We start from the raw sequence: 26,172 nt of genomic DNA, 5'->3' as shown, positions 1-26,172 counted from the left end.
ACTTAACGTTGTGTTTTGATTGTTGATTCTATGTTGCATTGTGTTTCTGTGTCTGATATGATGTAAAGCACTTTGAAATGCATTGCTGCTGAAATGTGCTATACAAATAAAATTTGATTGATTTGATATATTTTTTTACAACAATAAGGCTTTAAATATTGAATCTGTAAAAGCTGCTGCCAACAAAACCACTATCTATGAGAACACTCAGAACATTAGTAAAATAAAGTCAATACATGTGTAAGAATAGATATAGGAACTAAAATAATAAAGAAAAAACTGTAATCTCATTCTGACTAAAAACAATGCCGAGGAGACCTCCTAGTAAAATCAGGGACACAAATCAAGTCTCTTCAATTCTATGCTTTTTAAAAACAGAACTGAGATGCAGAAGGTACAAAGAAAATAGTAGAGAACTAAATATCAAGCCCTGCAGGATCCTGTATGACAATACGGCAATATTCCCAGAGGAATATTGATAGATGGAAGAATCATTCAGACAGTGGGACTGGGAATAAAGTCGAGAAACCAGCATTTTTCTGAACTCTTCTTAATAGTCACTGCTGGAAAACACCCACACATTTCCTATGTAGGAAGTCCCACTGCCCAATCCAGCACTGCTGCAGCTTCGACATAGCAACTTGCTGACAAACACTGAAGAGTGTGTGGTGGATGGGGAAGGACAGCTGAAATAACCTCTGAACCACAGCCAGACTGACTCAAATGGTAGTAGGTGAAAAAGCTAATTATTCTTTCAGCACTCATTCTGAATGATTCATTTTCTCAGGTGCAGCTCAGCAGCCTCTCTACAAACATGTAATAATGATGGACCCCTCTCCCGGCGTGGTCAATTCCCTTGATAAATACTAATGACTCCAGCTGGATGGCTTCTGCGAAGATGCCAGTAATGAGACAAATATCCCCAAAACCAAATTTATCAGCAAAGCTTATTTTGTTTCATGTTTACAATATTAATCAACGATCAGACAGCTAACATAAAAGGCAAAATATTGAGAAAAAGAACAGCATAGAAAAGGGATATTTATTATAAAATTTTTTTATTTAGAATAAAACAATGTAGCCATATTACATGTAGTGTTGTCGATCTATTTTACATACCTCAGGAGAAGCGACACAGTTCTGCCATGATAAGATTCATCATGATTATAATCGTTAAAAATCCTCACTAACACCAGTTGACAGCTGGAGGTGGTTATAGTAGTGTTGGTCAGTCTCACAAGTTTTACAGAACGGCATAGATCACAACGACATGATGCAGTGAGGAAAACCCAACAACAGATGAAGGGATGATGCTCATCATGGGGACTAGCTTCTTCAGGCCACACACCCACAGTGTTTTTTTTGTTTTTTTTAAAAACTTGGTTACTCCTCTTCGCAGTGTACACCAATACAGTAAGCTAAAGCTTAGAACGCTAAACCAGGTTGTCCATGTTTGAAAGTGATCACAACTGCTTTCAACAACCACAAAAACAAAACTGTGTCTACGAGTCTGAGGTAGCAAGGCAGTCATGGCTTTACTCTGATTTATTAACATAGATCTCAAAAACAAAGTCTATTCTACGTAATGGTGACGGGCCTCTTACAAACCAAGATTAAAATCTATATTTTTCTTTCCATCTTTATGCACAATCCCAGAATAATTCAAGAGCAGCTCCACACTTGGAATGACAAACTCTTTTAGGCACAGAAAGGGTCAAGTTGAGACAAAGTCTGCCGGCATTTTGACGCTTTTAAAGGGGAACTTGACATCAAACATGCTACAGGACAGATTTTAAAAGTGACTTTACCATTTCTAAATTTTCCTGTCAGCCACCAAGTGTCTTCTTTAATCGTTCCCACCCCCTTAAATGCTACTTCCATGGACAAATACAAAGGAGCTAAATGTTACACAGCAGTGGCATGACACAAAATGTAACAGTTTGATTCCCAGTGAAGGCAAAACCCGATCACAAATTCCAAACCAATCTTTTGTAAGAAACCATATTTCGCTATACAGTACATCTGGAAATCTAAAGAAAAAAATAAACTGACACGAGTTCAATCAAGTTCAGGTACAATCTACAGTTGCATAGTACAAGACGTGATGGTAAAACAAGTTCAGTTGTCTGCTCCTGTGCATCTTTGGGATTTTGGGGCAGGGAATTGTATTTGTTTGGGAATGATACTGGTCTTCACATGGCCTGAAAAACACAAACAGAAAACATTAATACATGATTTAAAAAAAAACAAAACATTTTAAAACCAACAGAGAAGCAGATCTTGTTACAACACTGAACTTTGCTCGTCTTCAGAGTTCACCAGAAGATGAGCGGACCAACTAGAAGGTGTTTTTTGTTAATCTGAGAGCACTGCTACATTTCCCCACATCAGAATATAATAGTGGGAGAAAAAAATCCTAAGTTTGAAGATGACAATCTAAGTTTGAGAGCTGGAAAATGGACTTAAGTGGCTAAATCCAGTTACTGTCCATTAGGAATGCAGTAAGGTGGAGGTGGTGGGCGTGTGTGAAACCACAACTGCTAGCTTAGAAATTGGACTTTAACCTATAAATGACTGGGTTGTGCACAAGCCAACAGACCGCATAAGAAACTGTCCAAGGACAAAAAGAATAAGGTTTAAGGAAAGTGAGCATGAAAAATTCATGGTGAGTGGGTGTTATATCAGTAAGACTAACCAATGAAACTGAACTGTGATGAACATAATACCCCAGAAGGAATGACATAATTCTGATTTAATATGGATTAATATTATCAGGTAACTGCTGGGATATTCAGTGGTGAGTCACCATGATACCACTAACCTGGTCTTAATACAGTTGGACGAATAAGGCCGTGGGTACTTTGTAGCTACAATATCTTGTGTGTAGGGAGGTCAAAGGTCACAGACTTCCAACCAGTATATGGAAATATCCACACACATTGTCTAAGTTCTCGTTGTCCAGCACAGATCAAATGAAAGATAGGGTTGGACTATGTTAGAAAATAATGTGATTCTTTTATTCATTGCTTCAATTAATCTGCTCTTCTCTGTTTTAATCTGTTTCAATGCTTTCAGCTATCTAAAGGTGTGTCTTGGTAACACACTGGAAAAAAAGAGACAGTAAATATTAGATTCATACTACAGACTTTTACAATCACCTGCATCTAGTACATTGATATCCAATCAAGCAAAATAGTAGGACCATGTTTGTGCTTTTCTAATATATTTTCAGTAACAGATATTTAATCTGTGTTGAAGTAGAAAAAATAATAATCATGATGCTATAATAAGATATTCATCAAATGGCTTTACCTTCTGCTGCTTCTGACACCAGTGGAAAATCACAGATGCTGCTGGTTTGTGAAGGTTTATTTTTATCCCACTATAAATTGGGACTGCTGGGAGTTTATGAGTCATAAATGTGAAATGTGCTCTCACTTTTAATGCAAATGGAAGTAGCTCTCTGTTGCTGAGTGCATGGTGCAAAGAAAGAAATCTGAATTATCTGAACCTGATCAACAGGTCAAACAAAAAATGAGCAATTTTGAAAACTGAATGAGTTATTGCTGCAATCCGAGCGACAGAATAAATTAGATCTGCTATTTGGTTGATTTAATAATGCTTATGTGACACACTTGTAACAGTGTAACACCGTATATGACTAGCACATGATTATAATAATATTTCATTAACTTTTTGATGTTCAACACTCAGTGCTGGGTATCTTCTTGGTTATTAAAACTGTAAAGAAAAGCACACAATATTGTGCTGAATTTTTTCCTTTCTACTAATTTTCATGCTATGCTACTACTCTGTGAATCCTACACATTTTTTTATTCCAATCTTTTAACATTTTCTAGACTTCAAATTCCAGACCTCTCAAACCATATTTACCCAAACTAGAAAACCCACACACACATATATAAATAAATGTTCAGCATGCATTTATGGAGGCTATTCTAGAGTAGTCTCACTATAAATATAGAACCTCCAAAAACAGCAGGATGGAAGGAAGGACAAAAGAGTGGATTGATAAAGGAGTAATAATTACATTATTTCATTTTTCATAGTTATCCAGATCTGGACAATATAAATTCCATATTCTTCCAGACTGTATATAAATACTAAAAACAAAAATATCTGCACAAAACTTCACAGACAGAATGACCAAACCACCTGAAATGTTCAATGAAGAAAATGGAACAAAGATAAAGGGTGTCCCCGTTTTCCCAAAATCACCAAATTAACACCAGGTAAAAAATTTGAACTTGTCAATAGAACCTTTATTAGGAGTTAAAAAGAAACCGTCAGAAAGTTGGGATGCTGCAGAGTTCAAGACAGGGGTGAATAATTACAGTGGGAAGAGGTCAGTGCCAAAAGCTTTTACTGCACTTCTGTCCATAAACGCACCCTGGCCTCGAACCGGGGAGGATGAGGGGGCCAACTGATGAAACTCCCCAGAGATCCATTAGTCGGCTCTTTCTCCCAAACCTTCTGATATGCAAGGAAGTGAAGGCTTTGAGGAGGGCAATGCTTTTGAGGCAGCACCTGTGATCACTTCTAAAATGTGCTCCGCTCCACCTTCACCCATCTTTACTAATTACTAATTACTAATCCACAAACCAGACAATAGAACAAAAACCGAATCGCAAGCTGCTAATGGTATGCAGATTAATTTACAGCTCTGGTGTTGGGAAGGAGGAAAACTGTCTCACCTGTGGTCTTGAGGAGAGGCTTGAGGCTGTGGGAGAGAAAACAAAACAGCAGTTTAACACTTTGAATTATCAGTTCATCTGTTTGCATTCGTCTAGCGGTAAATCATCAGCCCGCGGGTGCCTTCCTCATTTTGATGCACACATCCAGCTCATTCCCAGCTGCCTTGGAGCTGAGCAGGAACTGAAGCCTAATATCACTGGAGCGCATGCGAGATTAGAATGGATTTTTAACTAATGCCCTCATCTCGGTTCCAACGCCGAAAATTGAATGCAATCTAAATAGGGCGAGCTTCGATTCAATATTTGAGCATTTTTATAATCACTCTGATTAACGTTCACAAAAGGGAATATTGCTTCAATTTGGGTAACAAGGGTTTTACTTTATTACAGTATACCAAATAGGGTATTTAAGTGATGATAAAAGATGCACTTTACAATTAAAGGACGTAAGGTTTTATATCACTAGGGTACAGAATAATAAATTTGAATATCATCAAAAAGATTATTTTTCAGTCTATTCATTCAATAGGATCATAACACAGACTGCTTAAACATCAAATTTGACAACATGCATGTAGGCAGGTGATAGTGAGTTTATGATGCAATGAGTGAATAAAGACAAACAGTGAAGCATCATCACAGTGGAGAGGAATGGATAGAAAATGCTGATAAATCAGGAAGATTGTGATTTTACAGGTCTCTACTCTTCATAGCAGAGCTTTCTTTAATTGTTTTGGCATGTTTGACCTGTTTTTTCACTTTAAAATCAATATTATATGGAAAATAACCAACATATTTATAATAGATAAAAATAAACTGAGTGAGTGTTGCAAAAACATCTGTAAATCTGGTCAAATTTATCACTCTGATCACGGATTGAGCAGTGAATCTTTTCCAGATCGGGAAGTGAAGCTCAACAGGTCAAAGGTTGAGTGCTGCAACAATACCACAGCTCTGGCCAACAGTGAACCAAAAAGCTGAGTGTGGTACTTTAAACTAAATCCTCCTTTCACTCAGAAACGCCACAGAGGATAAAGTTCAGTTGTGCATCAGCAATCATACTCAAACCTTGAAGTATTTCTTTTCAAAATCTTAAAATTTATCTCCTCTGAAATAGTTGCATGTCAACTGTGGAATAAACTTCCTAAAAGCAAAACTGGACACAAGTTTAATTTTAGATCTCACTAATTGTAAAACAGACTCCAGATTTTGCAGTTATCCGCTGAGGATATGCGCCAAGATCCTAGAGTCAAGTGAATATGAAATTCACACCAAATCAGGGCTGTGGGAATTTAAAACCCATGTCTGTTCAGCGGTCCTTTAGATTTTGCACTAATGTTACAGTAATAGTGGATACAATCTGATAACATGTTAGGTCAGTAGATTATGTCTATTTGAAAAATTTTTTTAAAAAAGGAATAAATGCCTCAAAATCAAATGCTGTTGGATTTTTTTTTTTTACAGGTAACCGACTCGTAGCAGAGCAAAGCCATGGATCTCTGACATAACTTTAACTTTTCTTAAAAGATAGAGTCCTGAGCACTGTTTGATGTTCAACGTTTGAACATGAACACTTGCTGAGAGCCTGACAGATTATCTGTGCAGAGAGCGAGCTGATCTAACCGCAGCGTGTTTGGCCAGCAGCATTTCAAAGGCGGGAATTAACTAATCCATAAGATCCAGAAAATCCAATCATGACGTAAAGAAGATTTGCCGTTCCCAATATTTATGGGACACATTGATCATTTATGAAAACACTAGTAAATGTTTTACTAGTCAAACAATATAATTGAGAGTTTTAAAAACAGAATATATGCTAACTTGTTTTTCAAGAATGGCTAATTGGAGTCAGTCACAATGTGCTTAGAAAAATAATAAAAAAAAAACAAACAGAGGGAGCTCTCCAACCAAAAAAAAGAAGACGGTGTCTTTTGACAAACATGCAGATGCTGGGGGGAGGTGGAGGAGGACTGGGAAACTTACGACTGCATGCAGGAAAGGAGTTGTTAATCTGCTCCATTACATCTGCCAGGTCAGAGCTGCTGTTTTGTGGGGGGAGCAGCTCTTCTGGACACACACAGGCACAGAGAGGTGTGTTTACAGTAACAGGATACACTTCGCTATCCTATCCCAAAAATCATTTTCCAAGTCTTTTGGAGCTACGAGTGATCGATTTTCAGAGGTAGATTCTCATATTTAAGACAGACACTCGGACGTGTGTTTGTGTGTGTTTTAAGTGCAATACATCAAGGCTGAACGGTCTCACCTGAGTTTTCCATAAGTGGTCCTCTGTCTTGCACAGTGGGGGATGATGCTCCGTTTACTCTGGAGTCCATCTCCGGCTGATAGAGGAAGAGGAAAAGGAAAAAGATTCAGATATCTAAACAAAACACCCTGCTTGGCAAAAGCAAGAGTGCGCATGTGGGGGGGGCACAATGAGGCTGTTAGGACTTTTGAATTACGTAAACATTTCTCAAAGTCCCCACTAAAAGTTCTCCACAGAACAAAAAGCTCCAGCGTGACTCATTCAAGGACCTCTAAGGATTTATTTTTTTTTTCCGCGGGCGAGAGACAAATTCCTAAAATCCAATATAAATGATTGAAATGAAAGTTATGAAACTCTGCCAAAAGATATAACAAATGTTATTGCGCCCACATTGAAAGAAACAGTATGAAAGTTTAATGAGTCTCCATTAATGTTGTTACATTTTTGCTCCAAGCGCACAAAGTAACTCAGACAGTAAACACAAGTAACCTGTCACAATCAGACAGACTGCGCTGTATTTTAATTGCTTTTTAACAGGCCAATTACAGTAGGAGACTCACAAAATCACCTTTAATAGAAGAATTTCACCACTAGCTATCTTAACTGCCATCACTGATAAGGATCAGTGGTGATAAATCAATGGAAAAAAATAAGTTATTTTTCCAAGATTGGAGTACAGCATTACAACATTCATTTTCAGAAACACATTTTCTTTGGAGTTTCTGCCTGAAACTAGAGAAACTTTTACTCCCTCCTCATCTCTAATCATCATCATCTTCTTTATTTGCTGTCGCCTAAGCGAGAGCGAAGCCGACAGCCCTGGAAACAGCTACAGAGTCCAACCGTTATCCTAAGGCTTGTCTGAAAATAGCTGAGGTCAGAGGTTTGGCTGACCTTAAGGGGTGTAGATTCAATGCGAGCAATCAGGCAGGCTGGCTTTTTCAAAATTCATTCTTGAGCCTGGCATTAAACTTCTGCAGCTCATAGAATGACACACCAACACCTTGTTAGGTCTCCAGAGACTCAAATTTATATATACTGGTACTTGTGTATGGTGCATTATGTTTGCATTTGTCTTTCAGAGACAGTATCCGGATCACTTCACTTCACTTCAGAATCTGCTGCAAAATTTAAGCCTTAAGAAAAATCCTTGCAGAAAAGCCAGATTTTGTCTAGTGTTTGATCTATTTCACTTGAACTGTTTTGGTTTTTCTTGCTTGTACTTCAGTTTATTTACAACAGAGTCGTGACAAAAAAAAAAAAAAAAAAAAAAGAGTAAAAAGCTGCCAATGCAAGCTAAACAACAGCGGAAGGGTGGCATGGGGTGCATAAGAAATGTGGTTGCCATGACAATGACAGTCAAGATGTTATTAATGTAAATAAATCTTTGGCTTTTGTGACAAAACTTACAAATCAGTAGGGAGAAGAAATCATGTGGATGGTTAAAATTTATAATTTTATTTTTATTGAGGGCCTGGAGTTGCAAACTATGTTCAATATTATCAGTGTTAATTTTCACTCAGCTAGTATTACTTAATGAAGTTTAGGAGGAGTTTATTCTAGACTTTGATGCTTTAAAAGGCTCTGTTTTGCTCCTTCGCTCAGCAAAAATACTCTTAATTCATATTCACAGAACATTTTAGAGTAAAAGTAATTGATGGAAACAGGAACTGCTCAGCGATTTCAAGATGCTATTACAGTGAAACTCCTTTTGATTCAGTTTTGTATCCAACAAAATTGATTCACCCACATTTCAGTCTTTTATGGATCACTGTTTCATTGTTGTAACTGGTCAAAGACTCTGGACGTCTCTATTTAACCTTTCAATCAATTTGGCAATATATAATTCTGAAAACTGAATTAGACTGCAGCAAATTTAAATTAGGATTGAAGTGAACTCCGTGTAATTGGATCTGAATATGATGGAGTGGTTGGATTGCATTGGAATGAGCTGGGCTAATATAATTTTGAATTTATAGGAATCCATATAACAGAATATCAATTGGAAGTGCCTTAAAATGGGATTTTCTATAAATCGTGCTTCATATTCACTGGATGCTTTATTAGGTACAGCTTGATGCCTTAATTCCTAATAAGAGACATTCAACAAGGTTTCGGAAACATTGCGGTCCTGACTGAGCAATCTGCACCTTCACATATATTGCCACCATGTTTCTGGCTTTGCACCAATCAGAAAGTCTGTTTGTTTTCTCAGTTGGGATTTTTTTTCTTTGTTTTTTAGTTGCAGCACTGCCCTTTTTGCACAAGCAATCTAACCTCTGTGAGCTATTAGATCAGCAAACCCAAAACAAATCTGTAGGTTATTGATGGAAAGGTGGGGGAATCAATGGTGGAGGCAGGAAGGCAGTGATATGATTTAGATCTAATGTAAGAGCCTATAGTTGGTTTTTACAAACAACAGGTCAAGAATGAAAAGATGCAGCAAGGAGGTGGAAAACTAACTACAAGTTTGGATTATTAAATTATTAGATGCTACTGTTTTATTTAATTTTTTGCTTCCTCTAATAAATTAATGTGCTGTTCTGGGTTTGTTCCTATCAGCTGGTGTTTGTGTGATTCTAAACAGTGATTACTGTCCTGCTGCTGCTCCTCAACAAAAAGCCTAATGAATTAATGGTAAATACAGCTAACAGGGGGAAAAAAAAACTTTTTATTATAGTTATGTAGGAGTGGAGTCAAAGGAGACTTCATAGGAGCAAAAATAATTTCTCTGGCGAAATGAGTAATATTTAAATTTAAAGAGTAGATCAATCTTAACTGATAGTAGCTGCTTTGAAAGATGATCACAGATTAAATTAAGTTTCTTAAAAGTATTAAAGTTTGAATGATATTTGAGACACCTCAGTTTTACTTTTGCCTATGTGGGGCTTCTTTATACTGGAAAAGACTGATCTTCAACAAAATTTGCTTTGTCAGATGAAATAAGATCCTTTTAGAATAAATTTGTCTTTAATTTTTGTGGATTTTGTAGAAACCTCACATTTGAATTGATGCTTCACAGGAGTAGTTCTCACTTTTTCTTGTCCAGATAAATAATTTTCAAGACAGATAACTAATCAGAGGTGATCAATTCTTCTGCAGTCCATTCTTGTTCTTGCAGCAAAATTTCACTCTGTAGATCTGAATACTTTGGCCAGTAAGTGACTGATATGCAGTGAAAAAATAAATGCAGTGCATAGTTCTCAAATAGTACCACCTTTCTGGGAGGAAAATGAAAAAAATACTATACTTGTAAAGCTAAGTAGTACACCATATGTTTCTGAATATACAGATTCAAGCATTTTGAGCTGCAGAAAGAAGTCAGGAGAATACAAATGTCATACATAGCTTTTCTCCTGACGTGTAACTTTTGAAATTTGGTGATAAATATTTCAAAGGAGTTGAAAGACTTCAGTAACCTGGTGCAGTAGCTGTCGTAGGCGGTAGAGCTGCGACTCCAGCTGCTTGTTGTGTTCCTCCAGGATGTGCATGCGTGCCTCCAGCCGGCCTTTGTGTTGCCGCAGCAGCTTGGCTTCAGCCAGAAGATCAGCCTCGTCAGGATGAGTGGACTGGCTCTCTGATTCCCAGGGCGTTCCAGCTGGGGCGCCTCGCTGGCCATGCTGTTCTTTTACCTGTTCGTACTCCCTCTGCAGATTCCTGAGAGAGTTGGAGGGGAAGCAAAATGCTAGAATAAATCCATTACGAACACCTGGAAAACTGAATAACTCTCACCACCTCCTCAAGATTACCACCTGTCATTCTTGTTGGTCTTCATGAACTCATAAATATTACAAATTAAATAAAAAGCTCAGCAACCTTGGATGTGGCACAAAAGTCCTTCATTAACGTTTTCCTCTGCTTTCTGCTACCTCAGTTAATTCCTACTGATGTGGGCAAACAAATGCAAAGGACCTGCCAGGCCAAATCTCTCACCTCCCTCCGTCCTTCCTTCCTTTCCTTCTCAGTGCAGAACCATAAGCTGCAGTGCTTTACTTAAGTTGGCATTTATGAGCCTGGCAGTAAAGCTCCCACAGCTCTCCCACAGAGCCGGTGTATGTGTGTAATCAGTGTTAAATCACTCCAGTCGAGCTCTTGGCTCTGCAAGAAGCATTTCCACAACAATAAACTTTGCAGTCATTCTTCTTACCATTTACAAATCAAACTTTGTGTGCAAGAGCCAATAGAGTTACAGGAAGTGTACACCTTGAGTTTCCTTTGGTCTGCACAGCAACAGTGAACAGATTACAATCACACAGTGTAAGGAAATGAAGCCTCTTTACCTTTATTTTCATGTTGTAAAATATCAGCAACCGTAAAACTAGATTTATTTTTTTTTGCACAATTTAACAAAGTTATTTTTTTCCTCAATCTGAACAATAAGTCATGATAATCAATTTAAATTACAATATCCTGTTTTTGATGTGCTTAAAAGTCACCTCTGTTCCTCCTCCAGGCGGGCGATGAGCCGCTCCAACTCGCCTCTCTCCTCCCGCTCAACAGCCTGTAGTATTTGGGCAGGACTCTGCGGCTGGCTGGACGGGGAGCCCTCCCCACCCAGCGTCTGGCAGTACTGGATGATCAGAGCATGTTCATCATCCCTGTGAGAAGGGCAGAGTGTTAAGCGAGCGAGGACCCCAAACATCCCGTCTGTGTCAGTGATCGTTAGTTTAGGTTGAGGAGCAGAAAGTTTTACTTTTTACAAGCTCTTTAAAATTTTATAACATAAAAAGTTTATGCGGAAGTAAAGAATTAAGGCAGGAACTTAAATGAAACATAAATTACTCTCTTATAAAAACAAACTAATTTGTTGTGAATCAGCATCATATACATAAAACTGAAAAATTTCATTCACAGAGCCAACAGGTTCTACGGACATCCAAATTAAGTATATTATGTAGTGTTTTTATCTGCATAGTATTGATATTCTTTTACTCATAATTTTTGGTTAATATGTTCAATTTCTTAACATGCAAAGACCTAAAGTTGTGGAATGGATGATATAAAAAGGGGAATGATTTCATTTTCTTAGCTGTTTTACTTTACCTAGCATGCATTATTTCAATGCCTTTATTCATTTTAGCAAAATGAAAAACTCAAAGAAAATCAAAACTGTTTATTCACAGCCCTTACTGAATATTGGTGCTAAAAGAAAAAGTCTGTGAATTCATTATATTTATTACAAAAACATTAAGTCAATTAGACCAAAGGAAAAGTGTTACTCTGTTTTTTTGTTTAGAAGTTATTGACCTATATTTTTTCACAAACATTGTTTCCCTCCTTCTGGCACACTTTTCTTACTTTGGTGTGTAGAAACAACCAGTGGAACGGACCATGATGTAGAACATGAAGGAAATGATCCAAGTGCAAACGTCTTCACATTTTTCATCAAACTTTGAGGGAGCTAGTATCCTGAATTTTAGAAGGAAGTGTATCATTTGAAACAAGTTTCCTGTCACCACTTCACTTAAAACAAAACTATTTATGAATTTATAAGTGGATGGTGAGCTGCATGGTGGTCAGTTGCCTAGCAGCAGGAAGGTCCTGGGTTAAGGTTTTGCCGAGAGCCTTTCTGGTACGAGTTCATGTTTTTCTATGGATTCTTTAATCCACAGCACAAAAACATGCATGTTTTTTTGGGATCCTAATTTGCCCTTAGGTGTGTGTGCTTCAGCAACTGGTCTTCTCATTTGTCTAGTTTGTTGACCTTATGATTTAACCAGCCCAAAATGGACCACAAATCGCACCTAATTCTACATAGTTTTTCAGTTTCCAGACTCAAATTAGCAATTTTCACACTGTGCTACAAAAACAATAACAGCAACTGTTGCAAACACCCTCATAAAATGATGCGGTGTGATGTTAAAGATCTTCAGCTATAGCATATCTGGTACAATGAAACCTCCATAATCCCTAGTGGGACACGTGCCAGTCTGAGCTATCTGATTATTACAGAAATAAAAGGAGAAATCGGCGACGGAGAGAGAATGGCAGAAGCAGAGCTCAGCAGACAGATTAAAAGATATGAGGAAAGAGGAGAAATGGCTGCTGTCTGGTATCTGTATAAGTATTTATCTGTCATCTCAATGATAATGAGAAGAGGTGGCAGGTCTTCCTAAAGCCCAGCCATCACCTTTATTCTGAGGAATATCAAACACTTGACAACCGCGCTTCAGAAAAAAAGGGAAGAAAGCTGACTTTTTAAATGATTTATTCACTGCTAAAGTGACTTATTTTGAGAGGCAGTTTGACAGCTTGAAAATAAAGAGGAAACGCAGTTTGGCAGAGAAAGTTCAGTTGTGCTGCAGCTTTTTCTGAAGTGTGCGTCAACTGTCATCCTGCCATCTTAATAACGAAGAAAGTATATTTTGTCTCATACATACACACAGTGGTGAAAGAAATTAGGACACACCATTAAATATCCAGATCTTGCAAAGAAAATGTTAAGATATACATGTTGCTGATCTTAGCAATGGAATACCGTGGAGAAACTGAGGTGGCTTGTCTGGTGGTGAGGCTGGCCAGGCCCTCCTGCAGCAAAGCATCCCCAAACCATGACACTTCCACCTCCATGCTAAGAAGTTGGTTTACCCTGGGATGGCGTTTTTAGTTAAATAATTAAAATAAAATATATTCCCGCTCATCAGTTCAATGTACACTATTTAAATAAATTCTGGGCTTTGTTCAGGTTTTTAATTGGCAAACTTTTACAAGACCTTTATGGTTTTTCTAAAGAGCAAATGTTACCTTCTTGTCCACTTTGCATATGTTAAACTTGTGCAGTGTCTTTCTGATTGGAATGTTGTGTTTTTGTAATGTTGTAGATCTATGAAAATAAATCTAATCTGAACTGTACAGACAGTAAAGTTATTTTCTTCAGTTTTTATTATTTCTCTAAACATCGGAAAACTTTCCAAACATGCTTTTATTGAGGCGTCTCATCCATGATGCATTACAATTCTTAATGGTTTAAAATTAATATTTAAAATACATATAAATATATTTGAAAAACAAACTTCTTTTACAGTTTTAGTCACTACTTGAGCTATTGTAATTACACTGCAGTCATTAAATCATTGGGAGAAAATCTAAAATAGGTTAGAAGGCCACAGAAAGATTTTTTTTTAATTAGAGAAGTACTAAAAATGTAGGGCAGACCAGACCTTGGTAATAATTTATCAATGCACAGTAAAACAAAACAAAGTAAGTTAATCTAGACAGTATAATACATTTTCTATTGACTTCTGCCTCATATCACAAATAAAGCAGATAAGATTGAATTTTCTGGCATATAAGATGGCACTCTAATCCTCATTAACACATCCTTGGGTTAGAATAATCACTTTTTCTATGATTCAAAGCACTAATTTTAGGTTAAGACATAATAATAAATAAGTGTTATATTACTCTGACACTTATGAACAAAAAATATGAATACCAGGCACATATTCTGGTTAATTGGTAATGTGTAAATTAGTAAAGGCTGCTCTGAAGAAGAAATTGTTCATTTGAAATGTTTTACTATTTGACATCTTTGAATTTCAGCCAGGAGCTTAAATTACATATTCAGAATACAAGTACTGCAGTTTACCTAATAAAAGAGATTATAAATATTCTCCCTTATAAAAGGCAGTAATTGCAGTTTTCCTCGACCCTGAATCGAACTCAGAGAATCACAAATAAAGCTAATGAGAGGTACTCAAAAAGATATTTTGCCTCTTCTCACATAAAAGGACACAAAGAAGATGGTCGTCTAAAATGAAGGGAGCTTTTTAACCACTGTGCAGTTTCATGCTTTTCAAAGAACCCAGGGTTGTACTCCTAACATTAAGATCTACAGAGAGAAAACAGAGCACCTCTGTAGTGCATTTTCAGATTGCAGTTGCACAAGAACTGGTCCTAAACTAATCTGGAAACTGAAAGATTTTATAGATCAGGGTGTCCTTGATTGTTAAGCTATTTTTCTGCTGTTGATTCCAAGAAACGCATAATAAATATCAATGCATTTTAACGTATGACTTAATACAATTATTATTTCCTTTTAATTGTACAGTTGGACTGCTTAAACAGCTATTTCAACAATGGCTATGTTTATATAAATATATTTGAAAAGTATTTGTATTTATAAGGATCTGGCAAAAAAGATTGATATTACAATTAATACCACAAAATACAGTAGATATTTTTAGTCTACATTGCCCAAACCTAATCATAATCAGCTTTTCTTTATGAAACAGTAAGGCTTTGTATGTATTAACATTTAATAAGCTGCTTTTTTAACGGCTCCCACAGTGTCGATAAATACCAATCAATATTTTTATTTTAGAATTAAGATCTCAGTGTCTGGAGTGGGTTTTTTTGTTTGTTTGTTTGTTACATTTTCTGTCCTTTTAGGATATCTAACCTCCACAATGTTTCATAAAATTCTTTCTGACATTTAAGAATCCACAAACATGACATAAATAAATAAAACTGAGATTGAAACTGAATCCTGCACATCTCCTGCTGCCAACAGACAGAAACACACACACCCTGTGTAATATTCCTATGCTGTGACAGGACAAACTGGGATGATGGAAAAAGGCTCCAGTTGAGAAACCTAAAATATGACAGCAATGCCATATTCTGGGGACGAGGGACGGGGGTCCTGCACATACTGAGAGGCTAATTATGCATGTTTCTAGGGCCCGGCAGGCGAATCTGGAGGCAAACAGGAGGGGGATCATTACCAGTGAAAATGGGAACTATGGGGGGTAGAACTCCCTGCTATGAGATCCTGGGAGGGAGACGAGAGGCCAGGGGTAGAGGCAGAACAAAAATAAGGTGGTAGAGCAGAGGAATTAAATGTAAATAATAGCTGTGGTAGATTGTGAATTTGAGTGTTAGTCCTGTTGAGGTTGAGTGCCTGCAGAGACTTTTTACTCAACAATAGAATCACATATCACAAAGCAAGCAGCCCCTCTTGGGATAGATACAGATGAGCTGCACAAGCTAAGCCCAAGAGAGAAAGAGGGAGATATAAAGACATGGAGGAATGGAAAAAAAATAAGACATGGATTAAGATGATGGAAGAAACTTGGAGGGTGATGAGATATATGTTAAAAAAATTTTTCTTCATGTTTGATTTTAAATGGAGAGCCATATGCAAAATACTTAAGAGCCATATTCAGTCCGAGTACCCAAAGGGTAAACCTGATTAGAATGCAATCAGCAATAATGAAGGTGCATTGAAGAGAAAGAGAGATGGCAGAGTGAGATTAAAGCTGGCCTCAAAAAACCAATGTTTGGAGAAATTAAACAGAGAAGAACAAGAACAAAGAGCAACATACAAGAGAAGAAAAAAGAATCAGGTTAACAATTGTAAGTAAGCATTAACCAAAGCAATAATGACTATACTGCGCTTTATCTGGAGGTCACAGAAAATACTAATTTACTAATTATGAATTCTCTTTTGGATAAAAAGAGATGCAAAACAAAAACAACACACGCTGAACACGCTGAACCCAAACACACTCACAGGCCAATTATTGATATCACTGTAAAACCGTCAGCGAGTCCAGGACGGTGTTTGCAGGATTTGAACAATCAGAAAATGAGCCAAAACTCAAACATCCATGTAATTGGCAAACGCAATCATCCTTGTAAAACGGTGCCGATTTCCATAAACAGAAATCCTGCTACCTTCAGCAGTCCTGTCAAGCGTGGGCATAATTTCTGTGGCACCTGTGACCTCACCAACCGACAGAGTGATCATGCAAATACACCATCAAACCTGAGTTATAAAAGCTTTATTACCTAAATTGAACAAAAATACATAAAACCTTAGAAAGGGGAGCGGAAAAGGTACAATTTCTAACATCTTTTTCAGACAACAGAAGACCAGGTATGATCTTTAACTACATAAGAAACCCTTAACCCGCATGTAGTAAAAAAAGTTTTTTAAAGAAAAAGATACATTTGCCACTTATTTGGCAGACTTTTGACTGCACTTGTTAAATGCATAGAGACTAAAGCTATAAAACAGCTTTCTCGATGCTAAATGTTTGCATTAAAAGCAGATAGATAAATGCCCTTCAAACAGATGCAGTGTAAAATACTCCATATTTTACAGACAACTGTCGCCTTTAGGAACCTGCTGATGCCTTGTGGAGCAGTGACTGTGACTAAATGTTTCTGCTACCCAATTATCAGAAAACTACATATGAACATCAATGTTCTGACTGCAAAATGATACACCGCTTGATACAATAATTGCCATGTCTAGTAAAGAGGTTTTCAAAGGCCTTTCAGATAGATTGTTGTTATGGAAACTTCAAGATGCCAATCTTTGCCTCTGCTCTCTCCTCTGTTGGATGGCAAAATAAACTGGAGTCCTCCCTTATTAGTCATGAGCCAGTTTTATGTTTTCTTTTTAATTATTGTCCTGCCTGAAGATACTGACTCAGGTGAGTAGCTGTTATCTTATAATTACTTCCTGACTTGTGAAGATTAGAAATTTTCCATAGAAAGATTTTATAATATAACTCCAGGGAAATAGAGGGTCACAGATTACTAATTAATTTTAAGATACTCTGATCACCTAAAATAAAACATTAATTGAAAAACATTTAATAATAAATTTGTTACAAATGTAGGTATTTAAACCTGAATGAATGTACTCAACATGTTACATTTTCAAACATACTTCAGATTCAGATTATGCTACTGCAACAATGCATTTATTTAAAGTTTTCACACATTTGTATGAGGTAATAACTATGGAGGGAGTTGCAGCTTTCTCCTTCCTGATCTGACATGTACATCTTTGTAGTAGCTAACATTAATCCTTCACAAGAGACACCTTAAGTATCTTAAAGCACCTTTTTGAATTTGTAATGCAAGGCAATGTTTTTATAAGCAACAACGGCAGCAACAATGACTCACGTATCCTAATAGTGACATTAGTGGCCTTGATAAAATAATTGTAAGAGGTGAACCAAGGGAGGAAGTCTAGTTGCCAGTGAACAACAATAAGGTGATAAACAACTATTGCTGGTATTTTTAGTCATGCCACTTTGACTGTGAACTCTGACTTCCGAAGACAAATTTAATGTCAGATTATTCTAATGTTGAATCATCTTCATAACCTTACAGGGCTTCCATCCAAATTATGTTAAAGCTAACAATAAATAAGCGGAACAAAAGCGCTTTATCATTTTAATGTTCAAATCTAGAAATAATTGAGCTTTTTTTTGCACGTCTAAGAGTCAATAGGAGAACAAACCCACATCCATAATGGTGTTTTAAATACACTTCCTAACTGCTATTACCCTTCATCAAACCTTCATCTTCCTCACCTCATTAATGCTCTACTGTGTTCTGTCGTTTGTGGCTTTTCCTTTTTAAGAGAAGGGATTGTTAATGGCTTCGGCTTCTGAAAATGCCACACTACACAGCACAAAAGGGAGCAGTGGTAATGTGTCTGTGCCACATTACCAAACTTACAAAACAAGGATATAAATCCCTCTCAGTTTCCACTGACACCTGCACACCGAAAATGTTTCTTGCTTTCCTCTTTCTGCCCATCGATCCACTGAAGAACAATGAGTGGACAGCTATTAGAAGTCTTCAGAGGACTTTCTATTGCAAAGAAACTATTCCCGCTGGGATGTGATCCACATGATGCATCAGCAAGGGATGCAATCTAGAAAACAATAAAGCCAAATGATTCATTTTATCCTTACTGAGGATTCTCACAGGTCTCAAACATTTTCCCGAGTGCTTTTTTTCCCAAATATTTCCTCTTTTAAACAGGTTCCTTTGTAGAAATCCCAATTCTATTCACTGTCTTTCAATATATAACATCAGTTCTCCAGAGAAACACTTTTGTTAGTTTGATGTAAGCTTTTAGCTACATAAAACTGCCTTTTTACATGGATAAATCCATTCAAAAAAACTTTTAACCCAAAATAAAAAGAGCTTCACTGTTGACGTAGGACAATCTACAAAAATGTTTGCCTGTGAGCCAATTTCCACAAACATGTTTACATCAATAATCAGGAACTTATAGTGCTTGAACATTACTTATATTAAAAAAATGTGTATTTTGATATAACAACAAATGCATTTATGGAAAACTAGATTTCAAGAGATAAATACAATTTTAAATATATATGTTTACATATTTGAATTTGACTGCTAAAACTTTAATAAAACACAGATGTTTAATTATTAGTTTTATGGATTTGTAAAGCTTTTACCCCGTTTGATTTGCACTTATAAACCCATCTTTGTCTCTGTTGAACACATTTAGTGTTGAAGACTTGGGCTGCACACTTAAAAGAAAATCATGTAGTAGTGACAATACTGGCAAATATTTGAATAATGATAAAAGATAAGAAAATGAGTACTTTGGGCTGTAGGACTAAAAACTTTGAAAAAAACCCCACAACAAATCTCTACATGTTACAGCAACTAATTTTTGAATACATTTAAACTAGCTCTCATTTGTTATTTTTTATAAGATACATTTGCTTAAAAAGTACAAGTTTGCAGTATTTAGCATACTTCTTACACTGTCACACAGCATTTACAATCTGAAAGCGTTATAACTAATTTCCTCGCTCATACACTCAGTGCTCAGCCCTGCATGCAGAGCTCACTGTGGAGACAACTCGACTTAATCTTCTTGTTTCTGTGGCTAAATCATGAGCCTTCAAGCTCTTCAAATATGCCCAAATGATTTCCCATTTTTAAGACGTTAATTTAATGCCTCCACTGTAAACAACTAACCATCATTCAGGAATGCACATGGCAATTTTTTAGAATAGAGAACATCATTTATGTTTAACATTAGAGTAGAGGGTACCAAGTAGAATTTTTAGCATTCATTTGAAATTCAAACAAAAATGGTGTTGCAGGCTAAATACAATTAATTCAAACTCAATGAGAACTTTGATTGAAATATTATGTATGAGATGCAATAAAAAAAAAAAAAAAAGAAACTATAACACCCCACTTTACAGTTAGTGGAAATTAGGTTTTGTAGTAACAAGTCCAACAGTGAAATTAGATGAAAATGTCTTATGCATGATGACTTACATGCTTCCTGTAGCTGAGCTGCTGTCTGTGGGCAGAGAGCCATTCGAACGCTCCATCTGAGCCAACCTGAGGAAAAAAAAAACCCCAAACCACAGTAAAAACCAAAGCATTGAAAGGCTGTTAGGACGTCATTAAAATACAGAACATCACTGTCGACAAACGAGGACATCAAGACCTCAGCGGGACACCAGTTAAAATGTAAAACGTGCAGTCAAGTCAGCGGGAACACAAACTGACAAAGAAATATAAAAAGATTTTCTCAGCTTGTGCATGCACATTTTATGTGTATAGTTTCATGTATGGAGTCACAAACAGTGAGCAGCATGTGTGGATGATTATGCATGGCAGAGATGTGGCTGTGGGGAGGGAAGATGGATTTGGTAAAAACATTTGTGTTTTCATAATCATAAATCCACTCAAAAGCAGTTACGCTAATGAAGTCAATTCACAGAGCTTGCATGCAAAAGAACTCCACAAAACAGAGAGATCAGGGGAAATTTATGTATTATCCTTAGTGATTAAAATAAACTATGAAAGAATATGCATAGGAGGGATAAATCTCAGATCTTACCAGTATGTTCAAGCTACCGTAGCAGTGTAAGAGCAGTGACTATATGTCATTTGAATTTATCATTCCCAGGGCTCAAATGTGTCTCTGTTAATGGCAGTTCAGCCAACGAAGGTTAATGGTGTGTAGCCAATTAAAGGTTTCAGACCAGATAAAGCACTGCTGCATCAGATGACTCTTCATGATTAAGGTTCTGCCTGTAAGTACACGCAGACTTTTATTTGAACGCAAATAATCCTTGTCCGCTTCAGGGGTGAACAGATTTGGACAGATAAGAAACTCATCTAACTTATCTGAGGGGTCATGGTTTACTGATTTAACTTTTCAATATGTTGAACTTATAGATAACACAGTGTGCAGGAAGCTGAACATTAGTTTGGCTATGATTCTAATAGTGACATAGTGCATGTGTTGGTCACTGCGAGCTTCTTTGAAGCTGGCATCTGAAGGCTGCTCTGATCACAGCAGAAAAAACTAAATGCCATCAGTCAAAGACACGGATTAAGTTGGAGGTAGGCATACAACAGATTTTTTTTAAATTATTTGACATTTAAAAAGATGCAAACAAAGAAGCAGAAAGAAATGTTGATGTCTGTTTGGATAAATCTTGAAGACACCAACAAAAAATTCCACCAAATGTATTTTTTGAGTGTAACCAAGATTAATTCATAAAATTTATTAAATCATACTGTGTTTATATTATAAACATCTTTAAAAATGCACAACAGCCCACATGTTTATAGTAACTACAGTGTTGGGAATTACTCTTCAAAGAGAGATAGATTAGCTTAGATAACTTTTTCTGTTTAAAAAAATGAAAACATGGTATTTTAAATACTCTACATTACATGAAAGTTGTAAGTGAGATAAAATTCAAATCAGGAGGAATCTGTAAAGGAGCAAATACCTTTTCATGACAATGTTTATTAGTGGACATGTTTAACTGTTTGGCTAATAATCCTGCCACATAAAAAAGGACAAGTGCAAAATTGGAATAAAACCTGGCAGAATTACTTGTTGAATGACTAACAGGAGCAGGCTTTTGGATTCAGATACTTGTTTTAAAAAAAAATTGTGATTAAAACAAGTATTTAAAGAAAAAACTGCTAATAGCAGAAGTCACAAAGGGTAAATTGTAGACCCCTTGGAGCCTATTAAAATACAGTATTAGTGTCATGTAACCACATTTTAAAAGAAATATTTGAAAAATTGTAAAGCATAATCCCACAGAAACGTCCCATAACTCAGCATGGTTTCCACCTCACTATGCACCAAAACTCTATTTTCTGCATCTCAAAGATTCAATCCAGCAAAGATGAAAAAAAGAGTCATCTAAAGGCTGAATGGGATATGAATTAGTTTGAAAACAACCAATTATGCATCCTGCAAATATATTATTCTAAAAAAGCAATAATTATGTTTTATGGAACGTTGGCTCCACGAAGTTAAGGTGTGATTAGCTGCTCAGCTGCTCTTTGATGGAAAACTGAAGTGTTTTTGTTTGCATAAACCAGAATTCAAAGACAATTTTAGCTCATATATCAAAGCAAAAAGCTCATTTTTATCTCCAGATTAGAAGCAATTTGCTTGGCTTTGATCTCTCTGCTCACTAAATTCATGAGTTTCAAAACAAAAACATCCTTTTTTGATTTTTGCTGCCAAGCTTTCCATCCTCCTTGTTGAGTCCTGAGATTGATTTAGACAAATCTTAAGACAAACAAATTGCTAAATTGTATTCCAAAAATTTTCATTTGTATTCTACTTTATACTGAAGGTCAAAAAAATATGAATATGCTTTTCAGGGTGTGCTAAGAGATGTTTGTTGACGTTTCTTTTCTCCACCATGTCTTTTTTCTTGCCATTTTTCCATAATTACCAGATTTCTGGAATACACAACATATTACTGCCCTACCAACAGATACTTGGGCTGTGAATCTCTGCAGCTGCCTACAGATATCAGGAGTCTTTTGGATTAATTTTATGTATGCTTTCCTTGCCCAGTCTGTGAGTTTAGGTGATAATTAGGTCTAAATACTTTTTCATGTCCACCCTTAGTCAATATCCATGTCCTACTTTGTAGATTGTATTTAAACTACTGTACAGACTCGATGGCAGTGCAACCAAAATAGGAACAAGTATCTTTCAAAGATAACTGAGGAGAACATCACATTTCAACAGTTTCTGGTGCAACACTAATAGTTCTAAGAGTGGGTGGATGCAAAGATTTGGGCACCTTATCAAAAAAGACCTAATTTCCAAAAGGCAAAAAATTAAATATGAACGCCTTCAATATTTCAGTGAGGATGATTCATAAAGCTTAGGATTTCACATCTTTTGCCTTCTCCTAACTATGACTGCCACTGCCCTAACAACTTATTTAAAGACCAAAACCTTGTTTCTCGAGTTCAAAATTCTTTTGATGTGTCAAGCAGTTCCTGTTTTCTTCTCTTGTGCCTTAAAGTGGTGCAAAAACCTCTACGCTGCTCCTTCCTAATATATTCAGAATGTTTCATCTTTAAATTTGAGACATTTGGTGATTAGTTTATCATCTATTGGCATTTTCCACAGCATTGCAAATCATATTTGCATGGCCCCCTGTGCCACTGGAATGGATGAGATGTTGACAGGAGATTGCAGAGCATACCTGCTGGCATACTGCTCTATCCTGGAGTGGGTGTCGTCATGAGAGAGCTGAGGTGTCTGGGACAGCCTGGAAAATGAATGGAGTAATGGAGATGGATGAGATTCGGCGTGCTCACACGGCCTCGTTAAAACAGAAAATCACCAGCACATGCACACACACGCATTCAACGCGCTCACAACCTAATGGCCCCACACAGCTTCACCTAGAAACAAATCAGATGATCCTACAGAGAGAGAAATATGAGAGTGGGATGATCTACGGAGCATTTGGATGCTTTTTGACAGGCTGGCGGGGATGAGACACTGTATTCTAGGTGGTTGCTTTGACGAGAAGAGGAAAGTGAGAAAACGGCGCAAGTTTTTTCGTCCCCTGGTTTCGGTCAGATGTTCAACCAGTCGACCAGGCAGAAAAGCAGGCGGTCAAACAACATGCAAATGTGAAAACTTAGTTGATGTAAGGATTTCGGTGGTGGGGGATGAGGTGCTGAGTGAGGAGTGAAAGGAGCAAAGGGAGGTGTTGTTTAAAGGCATTCCAGTCTGGAGACGGGGTGTAGTTACTGGTGGCTCATACTCACTCATACTGCTCCGGACACATGCTGATGAGAGTGACGGGACTGTAAGAGAAACCGAGGGAATGAGGGAGAGGGAGTAAAGGCACCACAAAACAGTTTTAGGGTCAAAATCACTCAGTGGGTCTGAGAAAGAAAACACAGCAGATGGAGGAAGAGGAGAAGAAGGAAAAAAAAAAAAACCAAACTCCTCTCGATATACTGTTTGTGCATCCAGTTGCTGAGCAGCTGGGCTCAGCATATGGAGAAGACATGTTATACAATCCAAAATATGCACAACAAAAAACACTTCAAACACTTTCAAATGAGAAAAGACATCAATAAAAAAAAACTTTTGAGTTTTTGCACATTTACAATAATGTGCAAAAATCCAGGATAACAACAATATCTCTATTTCTATGTCTATTACTCAAAAAATCTAAATGATCAATGGATTGAACAGGAATAAGAACATCATTTAAGAATAAGCCGATGTAAAAAAGCCCTACATTTGTCAAGAAATTTAGATTATTAGCTTTAAGATCATAAATTAAAAGGCCATGTCTGAAACCACAACTTTTTTCCAAGCTCAATTTTATACTTAAAAAGCTTGAAAAACCCCCCCACAAAATGAGATTCCATATTTCTCAAGGCTGCATCCAGGTATGTTCCAACCAACATTGTAATAATCATCAAAAATATAAGTCAGTAAAGTTATAAACTGCGAGTAATTTAATAAACATTTGAGAAAATAACATAAAAAAGTTGTGCTGTAATACTTTATACATCATGTTGTCGACTTGGCGTAAGCTCAAGATGTTCTTCACATTTCCTCAAAGGCAAGAATGTTTGTGTAAAAATAGAAAAAAAAAACCTGCCTTTAGACATTCACCTTTCCAGTCTCTCATAACTTCTTCTACTTTAATACAGGGATATAAACTCAGAAGATTAAACAAAAAATTCAATAAAACATGTTTTGCTCTCCCAGAGGAAGCCAACTGGTGGTTTATTTTATTTTATTTTTAGTGTTTTTCCCACTGCAATAGCACAAGCAATACTCAGTGAAAATGAGCAACAATTTGTTTATTTGCAAGTTGAATTCAGGATGTCAGAAGACAGAGCAGAAAGCAGAGAAACGGGAGCGAGGAAAAGATTGAGATTGGAAGAAGGCAGTTTCTGCTCTGAAAGAACAGATACTCTGTGTCCTCATGTTGTCTCTTAAGATGAGAACATCAAGTTGGCCTTTGGAAAGTATGAGTACTTTGACAGGAACAATTTGCTTTCACTTGAAGTCCCTTGAAATGCTTTATGTGGCATCTTTCTTCACTTTTACATTAAAGAAAAGGTTCACAATGAAGGCAGGAGTTTTTGCTGTCATTATAGAGTCTGCTAAACATCTGGACAGAACAGGTGTGTGGATAATAACTCCATCAGTTTGGTAGCACTTAGGAAGCTCTTTAGTTGTTGTTTTCTTCCAGCTACTCTTGACAAAACAGAAATGCTGACTGGGAAAAAGGAAAAAAAAAAAACTACTAAAAGAGCCCATGTCTTTTTTTCATTATCTTATGTATTTGTCATATCTGCACAGCATGTGCTTTCTGGTTTTGTCTCAAGGTTGTTGTTTTTTTCCTTCAAGGTGAATGCCCTGAACAGCTTCTAAAAAATCAATTTGGTCCATCATGATGTGGTAGTCATTTTGTCATTGTTAGCACAGGTTTTCTTTTTTTTTTTTTTCTGCGTTCCCTCTCCCTCATTTTTTGTCAGCGGTAAAAAACCCATCTGTGCATGCTGACTCCTCAACCTGTCGGATTGAGAGAGACAGCTGGAGGGCTGGAACGAAAATCCAGCAAATATATGAACCAGTCGCTTACTGACAGATGAATCTTTAAATAAATTCCTCTTAAGAGGAACTAAAAGCAAATAACAGCAAATATAATGAGAGAATTTAAATATAATATCCCTACTTGTTATTTTGCTAAGCAACAAATTTATGAATTTTCAAGCAAATCTAAGAATAAAATTTACTGTTTAACTGAAGCTATGTTATATAAATTAAAGAAATTACAACTTAGGTTTCATCAAACAGATGTTAAAATTAAATATGAAATAAAATAACTATTTTCTGTGCAGCAGTAATGCAGCTATTGAGAACATTAATACTTTCAACCAGCATCTTATAAATTAATCTTCAAACCCATCAACGCCTTTGCAAAAGTCTGAATCATGTCATGAAGGGTGAATAGTGAAAATGTAAAAAAAAAAAAAAAAAGCAAAAAAAGCAGCTTGGTTCTTTCAAATTATCAAATATAGCTGTGACAAATCCAAAATCCCATCTGGTGTGACATGAAGCAAAAA

General features: G+C 36.6%; 1 protein-coding gene across 10 annotated transcripts in view; it reads right to left on the bottom strand.

Annotated features, from left to right (window-relative positions):
• Positions 1–1,041: 1,041 nt before the first annotated feature.
• utrn (utrophin) overlaps positions 1,042–26,172 on the bottom strand; it is a 177,879-nt gene continuing 152,748 nt past the window's right edge. For 6 of the 10 annotated variants that reach the window (XM_044105882.1, XM_044105879.1, XM_044105881.1 and 3 more), the window contains 9 exons: positions 23,845–23,883; positions 23,271–23,336; positions 20,059–20,124; positions 11,418–11,579; positions 10,401–10,638; positions 6,982–7,057; positions 6,699–6,782; positions 4,716–4,741; positions 1,042–2,201 (listed from right to left, as the gene is read on the bottom strand). In XM_044105882.1, the coding sequence (XP_043961817.1) occupies positions 2,193–2,201; positions 4,716–4,741; positions 6,699–6,782; positions 6,982–7,057; positions 10,401–10,638; positions 11,418–11,579; positions 20,059–20,124; positions 23,271–23,336; positions 23,845–23,883 (766 nt within the window). In that variant the 3' untranslated portion in view covers positions 1,042–2,192. The remainder of the gene's footprint in view (positions 2,202–4,715; positions 4,742–6,698; positions 6,783–6,981; positions 7,058–10,400; positions 10,639–11,417; positions 11,580–20,058; positions 20,125–23,270; positions 23,337–23,844; positions 23,884–26,172) is intronic. The other 4 variants (XM_044105885.1, XM_044105884.1, XM_044105883.1 and 1 more) reach the window with 4 other exon arrangements.

The sequence above is a fragment of the Gambusia affinis genome, linkage group LG22, assembly GCF_019740435.1.
Source record: "Gambusia affinis linkage group LG22, SWU_Gaff_1.0, whole genome shotgun sequence".
In the NCBI taxonomy this organism is placed as follows: Eukaryota; Metazoa; Chordata; class Actinopteri; order Cyprinodontiformes; family Poeciliidae; genus Gambusia; species Gambusia affinis.
This window is presented reverse-complemented; position numbering and strand designations above follow the sequence as displayed.